This window comes from Hemicordylus capensis, chromosome 2 (assembly GCF_027244095.1).
Source record: "Hemicordylus capensis ecotype Gifberg chromosome 2, rHemCap1.1.pri, whole genome shotgun sequence".
Taxonomy (NCBI): domain Eukaryota; kingdom Metazoa; phylum Chordata; class Lepidosauria; order Squamata; family Cordylidae; genus Hemicordylus; species Hemicordylus capensis.
In genome coordinates this window covers 317,328,175-317,340,878 of record NC_069658.1, presented here as the reverse complement: position 1 = coordinate 317,340,878, position 12,704 = coordinate 317,328,175, and the positions used below count along the sequence as shown (strand labels likewise).

At 41.3% G+C, this 12,704-nt stretch overlaps 1 protein-coding gene across 4 annotated transcripts in view; it reads left to right on the top strand.

Annotated features, from left to right (window-relative positions):
* The window catches only part of IARS1 (isoleucyl-tRNA synthetase 1), a 155,006-nt gene that overhangs the window by 114,448 nt on the left and 27,854 nt on the right, over positions 1-12,704 (top strand). For all 4 annotated transcript variants that reach the window (XM_053297888.1, XM_053297887.1, XM_053297889.1 and 1 more), the window contains 4 exons: positions 1,742-1,916; positions 5,050-5,162; positions 6,267-6,362; positions 8,629-8,805. In XM_053297888.1, coding sequence (XP_053153863.1) covers positions 1,742-1,916; positions 5,050-5,162; positions 6,267-6,362; positions 8,629-8,805 — 561 coding nt within the window. The remainder of the gene's footprint in view (positions 1-1,741; positions 1,917-5,049; positions 5,163-6,266; positions 6,363-8,628; positions 8,806-12,704) is intronic.

Here is a 12,704-nt window from a genome sequence, read left to right as displayed (position 1 = left end):
ACATGAAACCACTGAGAGGATCTTCAGGAGGTTTGGTGTAGGGTGTTCATCAATATGCTGAAGACACCCAGATCTATTCCTCCATATAAACCTCATCAGGAAATAGCATAACTTCTCTAAATCTTTCCTGGAGGTGGTAATGGGCTGGGTGAGGGATAACAAACTGAGTAGAATCCAAATAAGATGGAGGTATTGACTGTGGGCGGCGGGAGGGGTCAGGACCAGGACCTGAGAGATGGCTCTGCCTGTCCCCGATGGGGTTATACTTCCCTTGAAAGAACAGGTACATAGTTTGGGAGTGCTTCTGGATCCAAAATTCTCTCTAGTTTCTCAAGTTAAGGTAGTGGCCAGGATCACTTTTTATCAGCTACGGCTGAAACATCAGCTATGTCCATTTCTGGAGGTAAATTACCTTAAAACAGTAGTGCATATGCTGGTAACCTCCAGGCTAGACTGCTGTAATGTACTCTATGTGGGGCTGCCTTTGTACTTAGCCTTGAAACTACAATTGGTACAGAATGCGGCAGCCAGACTGGTCTCTGGGACAACCCGAAGGGACCATAACAACAATGTTAAAAGAACTGCACAGGCTGCCGATAAGTGCTGGTAATTGCCTATAAAGCCCTGAATGGGCTAAGTCAGAGTGTTTTAAGAGAGCGCAGCCTTTGTCATGAACCCTTTTGCCTATTAAGTCCGGTTATGGTTGCTACCGGCCTGTTTGGAGACTTGGGACCAGGCCTTCCCTGTGATTGCCCCGGGGCTTTGGAATATGTTCCCTGTGGAAATTAGAGCAACTTGTTCCCCATTTGCTTTTAGGAAGACCCTCAAAACAAACCTATTTTTTCAGACTTTTAACAGATTAATTTTAAATGGTTTAATTTGTTACCTTGTGAGATTTTTTAAATAATATTAAATTTTAATTGTTTAGTCTGTTTTATATTGTGTGTTAAATTTTGTACACCACCTAGAGATGTACATCTTAGGTGGTATATGATCAATCATAAGGGTAATAAGGAATTGGGTGCAATGGAGTGAGGAAAGCCTGGGTTGAGATCTTTTGAAGTGAATGGAAACTTAGAAGTAGAACTAGGTAAGGATATTTGGGTAATAACAAAATATTGCAAAGGAGATATTGAGGCTGTTAAAGCTAATTGAGCTCATTTTAATTCTGGATGAAAATTTATGGGGATTTATGGAACTTCAAATTGAGTCTTATGGATAGCTAAGTGTATTTGTATGGTGTAAAACTATAAACTAACTTAGTTATAGAGGCAAACATGATGGACAGACCTCTGTTGATGGTGGGGGCTCAACAGGGTTGCTGCGCAGGTTAAACTAGCAGCCCTGCTGGCGTGGAAAGCAGTGGGGGGCTGTTGCAAAATAACTTAAAATGACTTTCAGGTGGTAGCACAGCACTCTTCTCATTCCAATGGCTGCTTTTTATTTATTTTGTATATATTTTTATCGTATTTATATACCGCCTGACATAGACTAGACATAGACATCTATCTTAAGTTGTGCAGCAGCCCTGGTGGGTCCCTACCATCAATGGAAGGAAGGGTGCTCATCATGTTGGCCTTGGTTAGAACTTCAGACACGCACAAATCAATTTATCAGAGAGTTGTACTATTTTTAGCAGGTTGTAAAACAAGCTTTAGTTGTTTGTTAATCACCACTGTTTATTAATCAGTGAAGATTATTTTTGCAACTTTCTGTTATCTTTGCTTTTGTAAACATGCAGGAACTTAATGTCCGTCAAGTAACATTATCAACTGATAAAGATAAGTATGGAATCCGTTTGAGAGCAGAACCTGATCACATGGTGCTTGGAAAGCGGCTGAAAGGTGCCTTTAAATCTGTTATGGCAGCTATCAAGGAGCTAACTAGTGAGCAGTTGGAAAAATTCCAGAAGACTGGTCAGTATGAGTATTTTATCACATAACATGATAGAATTGACCTTGGAAATGATACAAAAGAATGTAATGCTGGACTGTGCGAGTGAATCCATTTAGCAACTTGAATGTATTTTATAGCTTAATAAGAAATTGTAGAGCATTTAAATATTCTGCAATTAGTGTACTGCGAAATGTTTATAATTTTTATAAATATATTGAATCTGGATCAATTCTTCACAACAAGGAAACGTTCAGAGAAGTGCTTCTTAGATATAAAAAAACAAACTTGATAAAAAGAATCCTAGATATCTTTTACAGAAAACATGCTTCTTCTTCTTTTAGCCTACTTTCTTGCTTAAGGAATGTAAGCTTATGAAATCACACACTGTGTGTGTGTGTGTGTGTGTGTGTGTGTGTGTGTGTGTGTGTGTGTGTACACATCCATCAACTTTGCAATGAACCAATATTGGTTTATATATGATCAATATGGACCAAATTTGCAATATGATCAATATGAACCAAATTTGCTACAGTTGTAGGGACATCTCAGTGGTGTACTTTGTGACTATGTCACCTACCTCAATTCAAGATGGCGGACATGTAAATGTTTGAGGCACTAGTGGTCTAACTTGTGAACTGCCTAACTGATTTGAACCAAATTTGCTGCGGCTGTAAGGACGCATAGGTATGCCTCAATAGCATAGTTTGTAATGATGTCATCCACCCTGATTCCAGATGGCTGACATGTGAATGTTTAAGGCTGAAGTGGGCTAACTTATAAGGATGGTTATTAACAATTAAGATAGTTATCAATTAAGATAATAGTGAAAGGAAAGTAAGTAGGCAGATTAGTTCTTACCAGAACAGTTTGTTTTGTTATTGACAACTTTGAATACTTTCCAGTTATTTGGAAATCTTGTCATTTCAAGTTATATGGATGGGTGTCTGTGTGTGTGTATATGAATGAAATCTTACTCTAAGGGTTGACTCTTAAGAATCAAACATATCTGCAACATCAAAATTAATATTAAAAACCCCCGAATGACCTGAAAGGACATCTTCTATGTACCATTGACTGGAACATCTGTCAAGCATCCATCTCACCCAGGGAAAACTCTTCTCCATAATAAAATAATACTAGCTGATCCCGCACAGAGCATCTGTGCGGTAGTGCACTCAGCCTTTGGCCTCTCCTCCAGAGACTTCGCTTGCCCGGCGCACCCTCCCCACCACTTGCCCTTTTGTGTCCCACCCCCATCCGCTCACCTGGCAGTTGTGGCCTTGCAGCCTATCAACCTGCTGCTTGCCTGTTCATCCTGGCTGCCATAATTCACTCTCAGCCCCAGCTTGTTCTCCCACCCCACCTTCAGCCCGAGTTCCGTTTGTTCTCCCCACCCCCTCGCCGGAGGCCAGGCTGCTTTTCCTCAGCGGCCGGCCATCTGACGGCCCGCTTCTCCCCACGCCCAGCCAGCTTTGTTCCTTCCCCCATGCCCAGTGCTTTGTGGTGGGCTGGCCTCTCACACCCACCCGCCCCGTCTGGTGTGTTCTGGCTGGCGGCCGGCCAGAAAGCTGGCATTCCACCACCTCCCACCCACCCGACAATTCCAGTTGGCTGGACTGGCCTGCCACCACCTGCTCTCGAGATCCTCCCTCTGCTCCCGGTGGCTGGCCTGCTGCTGCTTCCTGCTCTGGGTAGCTGGGACAGGCCTGCCCGCTGCCTCCGCCCCCTTCTCCCGGCGGTTGGCTTGCCACTGCTTCCTGCTCTGAGCGGTCAGGCCAGGCCGGCCCGCCACTTCTTCCTTCTCCCAGCGTCCAGGCCGCCTCCGCCTCCTCCCAGCGGCCGGCCCACTGCCACCTCCTTTTTCTGGCGGCGAGGCCAGCCAGCCTCCGCCTCTTTTTCCCGGTGACCAGCCAACCGTCGCGCAGCTCCAGCTCCCGCCCAAACTGTTTGTTGCCACTGTTGCGAGCTCTCGCAGAATTTCCCCAATGCTCCTGAGATTTCTGCCACGCATTTTTTCCAGCACATTTTGGAGAATTAAATATATAGATAGATACCCTGTAATAGCATACCCTGTTCATGGTTGATTTCTACCTTGCAGCTCCTAACTTTTACCAACCAACAGGAGAAAGCTATTCATTATTAGCCAACTCTCAACATCTTTCTAAGACAATCAGCAAACCATCTATTATAACATTCTCCCAACCCCCAAATCTGCCTGTATTGTTGATAAGAGCTAAAATTAAGCCACCAATCAGTAATCAATCACATTGTTGTGATTTAGAATCACAGCTATCTTCAAGAGCACTAGGACTGCCAGAACTTCAGATTAAACAGAACATCTGCAGATGTAATGTTGTTTACATAATTAAATGCAAGCAACTGGCTTGCAGTATTCTATATGTAGGTAAAATAGCAAATGACTGTATATATTTTCATAATCAAAAATCTGCTGTCATTAAAAAAAATTAGAACCGGTAGCCAACATTTCAACAAATGAGCACAAACTATTGGACTTATCAATTATCTTAATAGAGATTCCATCTCATAAAGCAAAACTGAGAGCAAGGGAGAACTTCTGGATATATGCACTTAGGACACTTGCCCCAGGCAATCTCAGCCTGGAGGATACTACATGACGTCCTCTCAACAACAGCCTAATCCAACTCTGCTGAATACTCAACTGCAAGCATTCTATCACTGTGCCAAAATTGGTTAGACACAATCCTGGAGTTCTGCATTGGTTCAAGGAGCAAGCTGATGAATTTTGAAAAGAAATCTGAAAAATCGGTATGTTTGGATGATATGTAAAAAGGTTGTAGGAGGAAGAATCTGGAGAAACAATCAAGTTCTTATGTTGGGCTAAAGCAGACCTGCTCAACTTAGGCCCTCCACCTGTTTTTGAACTAAAACTCCCATAATCCTCGGACACAGTGGATGATAGCCAGGGATTGTGGGAATTGTAGGCCATGATCTGAAGGAGGGCTGTGGTTGAGCAGCCCTGGGCTAAACACAAGATTACAGAGATGGACTGATCCAGATGCTGTCATTTTGTGTGAAATAGAGTAATGAGGTTATACTAATATGTTTGTATGTTGAGGCAACATCTTGCTTAGTATAAAATGGGTAATTTTCCATCTGGTTTAAATGAATCAGGCACAGTTTTTGTGGAAGGACATGAACTACATGAAGATGATCTCCGTCTGATGTACACCTTTGACCAGACTGTAGGAGGATCTGCCCAGTTTGAAGCGCACTCTGATTCTCAGGTATTTAATATAGTAATGAGTGGTGATGGGGAAACTAGTGCATTATGTTGGTATTAGTTGCTATATATTCTTCCTTCTTGATTCACAATGTAGAACCCATGATGGGATATTTCCATGATCTGCACAAGTGCCTGGAATCCAAAATGTTGCTTAGGCTCATGCAAACAATTTTTACTAACTCAGTGGAATGTTTGATTTGGAACAGCTGACTTCCATACCAGATTGCAAATTGTGGATCCTGAGGTGTGATCATGGCTGCAATATTAGACAGAAAAGTACTATACAGTGTGTTGATAGAGACTGAGAGTGAACACCTGGGATTGAGAATAGGTAGTTTTTAAGGTCCCAGTATAGAGAAGTAGGACTGGAAACTATCTGGAGCGGAGAGAAGAAATTGTGTCATTGCTGGGAGTGACTTAGCTAGGGAGAAGTTGTTTTGAAATTCAAGTTCAGATGTGTGTTTCTTTCTAAACACAGGAAATGCAGATTTTGTTGCTTTTCTGCTCCTCCTTCCTCAGGACAACTTCTACAGAGGCCAGGGCAGACTTCTCATCCAGATCTAAGGGTCTCTTATTGGTTTATTTTAGCGTGTTTGTATAATGTGCCAAATTCTTATCTTTGAATGGCTTACAGAATAATATAGAACATTTTAAAAAACATGTGATTGTCTCTCCATTTTCTGTTTATGAAGTTGCTCTCTAGATAAATCCAGCTCCTCTCCATCCCACTGCCATTGCTCACTTTTGGGTGAAAAAGGAAGGAGATGAAGCAGTAGGCATCCCCAGCCTGCTCCATGGCACTGGGAGAGCTTCCTTGTTGAAAGAGTTCAAGCATTATTGTTCTTTGTCACTGACACATGCTACTTTATAGCACTATACTGTAACAGAACACAATAAGAACTAAATTAATAATTAGCGATAACTTGGGTAGAATATGGAATCCCAAGATGCGAAAGACTGTTTAAAAAAAATTCATATCAACTTGACTCAGTCTCACTATTTTCAGTGGGATTTAATCCCTGATAAGTGCGGTAAGATTGTAGCACAGGAGTGCAGGATATTATTTCTTTGGCTTATGATACCTGCTTTGTTCTTTTTTCTCTAGGTTTTGGTTCTCCTGGATGTTACTCCTGATCAATCCATGGTTGATGAAGGTGTTGCTCGTGAAGTAATAAATCGCATCCAAAAACTTCGGAAGAAGGTCAGTAAATATAGGAAATAGATTGGGTGCAACCTCTCCTCTTTTCACCTCATGCTAGTGTCGCAATATCATAATCTACCCAATTCACTATAAGCAACACTTCCTATGAAAGTATAGCTATGAGAGCTTCAGTATGCCCAGTGGGATTTTTAACTTTTCCTTTGAACACACGATCCTCTCCTACCTTACCAAAATTACTTTTTAGAAATTTATTCAAGTTCAGAAGTGCCTTGCTATGTGGCACTATTGTGCCATAGTGGGCCGAAGGTTGACTGAGCCTTCCATCCTTCCGAGGTCGGTAAAATGAGTACCCAGAATGTTGGGGGGCAATATGCTAAATCATTGTAAACCGCTTAGAGAGCTTCGGCTATAGAGCGGTATATAAATGTAAGTGCTACTGCTAAGTGCTATTATAACTTGCAGGTGAGGTGTGTGCTTTGAATAATTTTACAGCACCTAGTATCTAAGTTATTTTATAAAGAGTATGAACAGATGAAATCCAAAGTATATGAGTGATCAGTTAATTGACTAGTCTTGAGGCTTGTGTAGTTCTGGAAGCCAATCCATACTTAGCTTTTTAAACATTGCTATAAAAAACAAACAAGCCCGAGTTAAAACTGTAAAATACAGGTTTGGTGCAGTTCTCTCTGTTTTAATAGTAGAGTTTGTTTGCAGTAAGCACTGAAGCAGGGATCAGATTCTTTCCCACTTCTAAGTGTGTGTTGTGAGAAAATCTGACCACTTAAATACACCTGTTTCACTCAAGATTGTTGGAAGTGGCTATGCATTTTTCCATTGTAAACTCTGTTACTACTGTCTGTTACCAATTGTATTATGCATCCATGCATTATATACAGTCAGTACAATGGCAGTCCAGTGGCATGCTGGCTGCATGCTGCATTAATAGCTGAGGGAAGAACTCTTTTGTCTCCTGGCTGGTCTACCTGCCCTCCTGGCTAGACTTTGTCACCCTGCCAGCATATGACTGGTGGACCTTGAAGAGTGGCTTAGTGGTAGGGCATCTGCTTTGCATGGGTTCGACCCCCGGCATCTCCAGGTTGGTGTGTGCGCTTTCCTCCTCCAGGTAGGATTGTGCACCCTCTGCCTCCCTGCCGCCTCCCCTGGCAAAATGTATTTCTCCATGTAATATTTGCATCTTTGATTGATGGCTGGAAGGGTATTATAACTAAAAAAATAAGACAACATTTCCATTTATTGTATCTATCGTGGACTGAGAAGGTCCTGGGAAGCATGAAATAATTGGGGAAAGGCAGTACTTGTGACTGAATTTGAAAGGGAAAATAAGAAGAAATGTTGTTAGGTAATGAGGCTTTAAGGGGACTTGTTAAAAATGAAATAATGCATCCTGTGATGGTTGTGCTAGTTGTTGTTTACCTCCAGTCCAGTAGCCCTGAGATAAGCTGGTAAGAGCAACCATGAAATGGACATATGAAGGCCACTATATTGGGAGTATGTTCTTAAACCATAGTCTGTAGTTTGCTTTAGAAGGATTTTTCATTGTTCTGTTCTGTGATGATGGGTTTTGTCCCCCACCCCTCGTAAATTCATAAATAGCTCTTGCCAAATCAGCTACAATATTGCAAGAAACAAAATCATTAAACAGATCATAATAACAGCATGGCTATGAAGAGACGAGATAAATCAATAGTTTAAACATAATAGGAACGTATTGAGGGGAAAGTGTGTGTGTGGTGGTGGGGGCAGTCCACGGAGTATAGATGTAGAACAGATGACTATAAAAGGAAAAGAGAGAGAATAAAAATTGAGCATGACCTAGGTAATTGTGTGTGAAGGTGACTACTCTTTGTATTAAGACAAAGATACCTATAAATATACTACAGGGCCCAATCAGAAATAACCACAGATTCATCTAGAACCAAATTTCATTTAATTTGTTGTTATCTTTAATTTGGAAATACACTTGTTAACAATTTTTTTATAACAAGTCTTTGTCTATAAAAGCCATTTGCACATTGCAAACATCGTTATTTTTGGTTGTTTGGGTTACAGTTTTCTTTACACTTATTTTCTAGATTACAGTTGCACATTAGCTAAGAAAAGTAACTTCTGAAAAGATGTGCAATTGGATCATTCTGCTTCCATGATACTTTTTTAAATAATTATACTTGGCTGTCTCTTACGTTTCTCTGTTTTTGATACTAACCAAAATAGGTTTTGTGTTTTGGTTGCAAAAGTTTGTTACAGGTAACATTCACACTCACTAGAGTTGCTGACTTTATTACAGCGCAATCTTGTGCCTACTGATGAGATTACAGTTTATTACCGAGCATGTCCAGAAGGTGATTACCTTGATACTGTTATTAAGGAGCATACAGATTTCATTTTTGCAACAATAAAGGCTGCCTTGAAGCCATACCCAGTGCCTACCTCAAAAGAAGTGCTTATTCAAGAGAAAACCCAGGTAAGGACAAGTAAGAATCGTTAGGAGAATATTCACTTAGCCCATCATCTGAATAATGCATTGCTCACATTAAATGTTTATTGGACCAGACTCGCTATATCCATTTCAAATGTTCATATTATATAACCAGCTTTGAGATTCAAGAAGTCAGTGAAATCATCCAAGTCTGTATGGCTTTATGTGCTAGTACGATAAATTGTCATCTTGATCATAGTTTAGACTGTTTTCTATATATCAGATGTCTACAATCTCAGCAATTTAGAGATTTCAAATTAAATCTGCATATTATAGAAAAAAGTGTGTTCATATGCACTCGCTGAAATTTCTCATTGCAACAGTTTGATTTTTAAGGTTTCTTGTGCTCGAGGCTATTTTAATGCAGATCTTAATGGTAGGTCTTGATCCATAGGAGTACACATGTAGTTATCCATGCATGTACCTCAGTTTTTCTGAAAATCTGCATTTCAGCTGCTGCTAGAAATAAGTGCATTCTCAGAGTCTAAAAAGCAGTTTGGAAATGTGTTGTAGGAGCAATTAAAAGGGAAAGTGCCACCAGCAGGTGTATGGTTTCTTATCTCATAAGCTGCCATTTAAAGAGTTCCCATTCCAGATGGTTTTTTAAATACATAAACTTGATGCAGTTTGGGCTGGTTCTCTGGGAATAGCTACTCACTTATAATTTGGTGCTTGTGGAGATGGTACTGTATGTGCTCTTGTGTCCATGCCTACTGGATTGTGGTCTTAGTGTTCAGCCTTTTCCCCATTCCTCATTATTTTGCTATGTAGAGCCCTGTATTCTTTTAATGATAGTAGTTTTCTGCTTTTGTTCAACTTTGGTATTGTTGCCCTACATTTTGATGTCCCAGTTCATACCTGTCTCTGCCAGCAAGGGTGTCTGCATTGTGGATGAGCATTAAGTGTCATCCTCCACTATGCAGATGTCCCAGTTCAGCTTGAAGACCCAGTTTTGCAGAGACCTTATTTGCATCATTTCTGCTCCCTTTTGCGGGGAGGGTAGAATTGCACAGGTGGGGCTGATTGCATGATTGTTAGTAGTGTGGAATATTCTGTTTACAAGTGACATCTGCATGGTAGATGAGCACCCACTCTGCTCCTTTCTCAAGTTAAGGTGTTTGCCAGCCCAGGTAGATCTGAGCTAAGCCTATAATAACTTCTCTTCCAGATGCCAAACATAATCACTTGAGTATAGAATGAAGTAGATAGTAATATAAGTAGCAGTGTACATAATATAAGTGAAAAGGTCAAATATTATGTGATTTGACATTGATTAGTAGTTCTGCAGAATAATAAGTCGAGATGTTCTGAAAAAAGGGTGTCAATTAAGTTGTCCATTTATTTTACTAAGCAAACAAAAATAAAAGTGAATGTACACTGATATGACCTTAACATCTCGGAAGTTAAAGAAAGCACTTAAGACTGTATCAGCTCATTACAGAAGAATTTTGGACTATTTAATAAGAATAGAATGTACACGCATTCTACAATTTGCGAATACAGTGAAAATGAAGCATATTTGCAGGATGTTATTGTCATTGTAGTTTGTGCTAAATACCAAATTAAATGTGATTTGATGGGGCTAGTAGATAAATGACAAATATTGATCACAAATACGTTTGATTCTAGGACAACCAGAAAAAGTAAAGTTTATTTTGCATAGATTTAATGGTCTGGGTACAGATGGTTGATCTCAGTGGGATAGATGAGTCTTGGATGTTCCTGGTAGTCTTCTTAAAGGCCATCTGTTATCTAGGTTTTAACTAAAAGGTAATATAAATAAAAGGCAACATCATAAACTTCAAAATTTGGACTATTGGTGCTGTTATTAACTGAGACTCTAGCAGGAACAAGGCCTTTTTGATAGTGACCCCACAACTAGGGAAATACCTTTCTGGGGAACTCCTAGTGCCCCCTCACTGGCTATGTATGAGAGAGCTGGAGACATTTTCTCAGTGACTGTGCTTTCTTCATTTTGCTTAACTGCTGGCTGCTTTTAAATGTGCTGCTGCAAAGTGTATCTATGTATCTGTGGTATGATCCATTCATTAGAATGGGTTCTGCACTTGCACTGAAGCTTGTCGGTGAGGAGTACCACAGCTCCTCTCAGCACTTGCGCCCCACCCCCCACATGGCTACTTAAAGTGGGAGGAAACACCAGCATTTCAGTTCCTTTGTGACTGCTATAGCAATCTATTCCTCGGTCACTGTGGCTCACCGTACTGGTTCCTTGATCTGAGTGAGTTCTATAAGAAAAGAAATTGTTTAATCGGCTATTTTGACCTTTGGACTGTGTTTTTGACTACTTATTTTTGTGTAATGGACTACTTAAAGTGAAAGATTGGACAGATATTTTGGTTTTGAAAACGGAACAGCAATGAAAAAATGGGAGGGGGGAGACTTTTAAACACTGCTCTGAATCCAAAGTGAAGTTACCCTCACAAGATGTCCATGACTTATGTTAGCTGTGTCTGGGGGAATCCCACAACACCTTCACTTATAGGTTTGCTGGTCGTTTTCAAAGCAAACATGGCACAACCGGGAGCTTCGTTTGAGGGCAGCGCTTTATGATCATGTATTAAGTTCCTCTGGTCCATTGAAGGAGGGAACTCCTTCATCCTCCTAATAAGGATTCTTCAGGGGCTGTGGCTTCGACCTAGTCTAAACCCTTGTCACCTACATTTAAGTCTCCAAAAACTCCGAAATGGCATGGAGACAAAATGGTGGATGCATCAGAGCATGCCAAAAAGAAATCATTGACATCAAAAGCAACTCCATCTCCAACTTTGGCACAGGAAGTAGTTTCTGTGTCGATATCAAGACCATCGACTCAAACTGCATCGGCATTGAGACAATCAACACCGAAACAAGCAACTTTGGTGCTGGCATCGACATCGAAAGATCCATCCTCAACATGACAAGTGCTGTCCACACATCAACATCGAAAGATTTACCCTCAACATCGACAAGTGCCATCCATGTCCACGCATCGCCACCAAGGGAACTTGTCATAGCAGCGTCGACATCGACACAAGCTTTGCTACATCACTCTCGGCATCGAGACGAACAACATGGAAGCCTTTATCCCCACTAAGTCCGCACCGATATAGAGAGTGGTTTCTTTGTCCCCAGCAGCAATGCCGGTGAAGTCCCCATTGATGCCAAAGGTGAAACAGTTGACCTCAACATTGATCACACCAATTTTAACAGATACTGTAACGCCTTGATACCAAGTGTTGGATACTTTCGAAGTCGAAGAAGAGGATTCTCCTGGTGTCAAGGAAGTGAGTGCATTGGATCCAAATACAGCATAATCCCTACTATCTATATTTCTCCAACACTATCACCCCTTCAACTTTTAGGAGTTTTCTGCATTCAGAAGAGAGAGAGACGCGTTCTCTGCCTCCAGAGATGGCCTATTCAACAGCGGCTTGCACAAATCAACAAGTGCCCTATGCTTTAATGGCAGCACAATTGGCCACCATTGTCTTGGCACACGTGTGGATTCTCTCATGGCATTTCACCTACTGGACAAGCAAGTGTCCTTAGCCAGACTTCTCCTGGAGTGGCTTACGACTATGATGAAGATAGAGGAGGTCTTCAGGGATCAATAGAAACAATCCTCTGGCCAGAGCTTATTCTCAGTTGCTTCCAATACTCTCGTTGGCTGTGGCGGGGGGATGCTCCTCCTCTGGTACCAAGCAAGGTTGTGATGACATTAGCTGCAGCCACAGAGACTCTAACAGAATCTTTCTCCACCAAAATGTGTACTGGTTACAAGACAGACCCAGACCAAGGAGAAGCAGGTTTTATTTACAGCTATCCAAACAGACACTTGGGAACCTACGATTCCTAGGCCTCCAACATCTCCTGCTAAGGAGCAC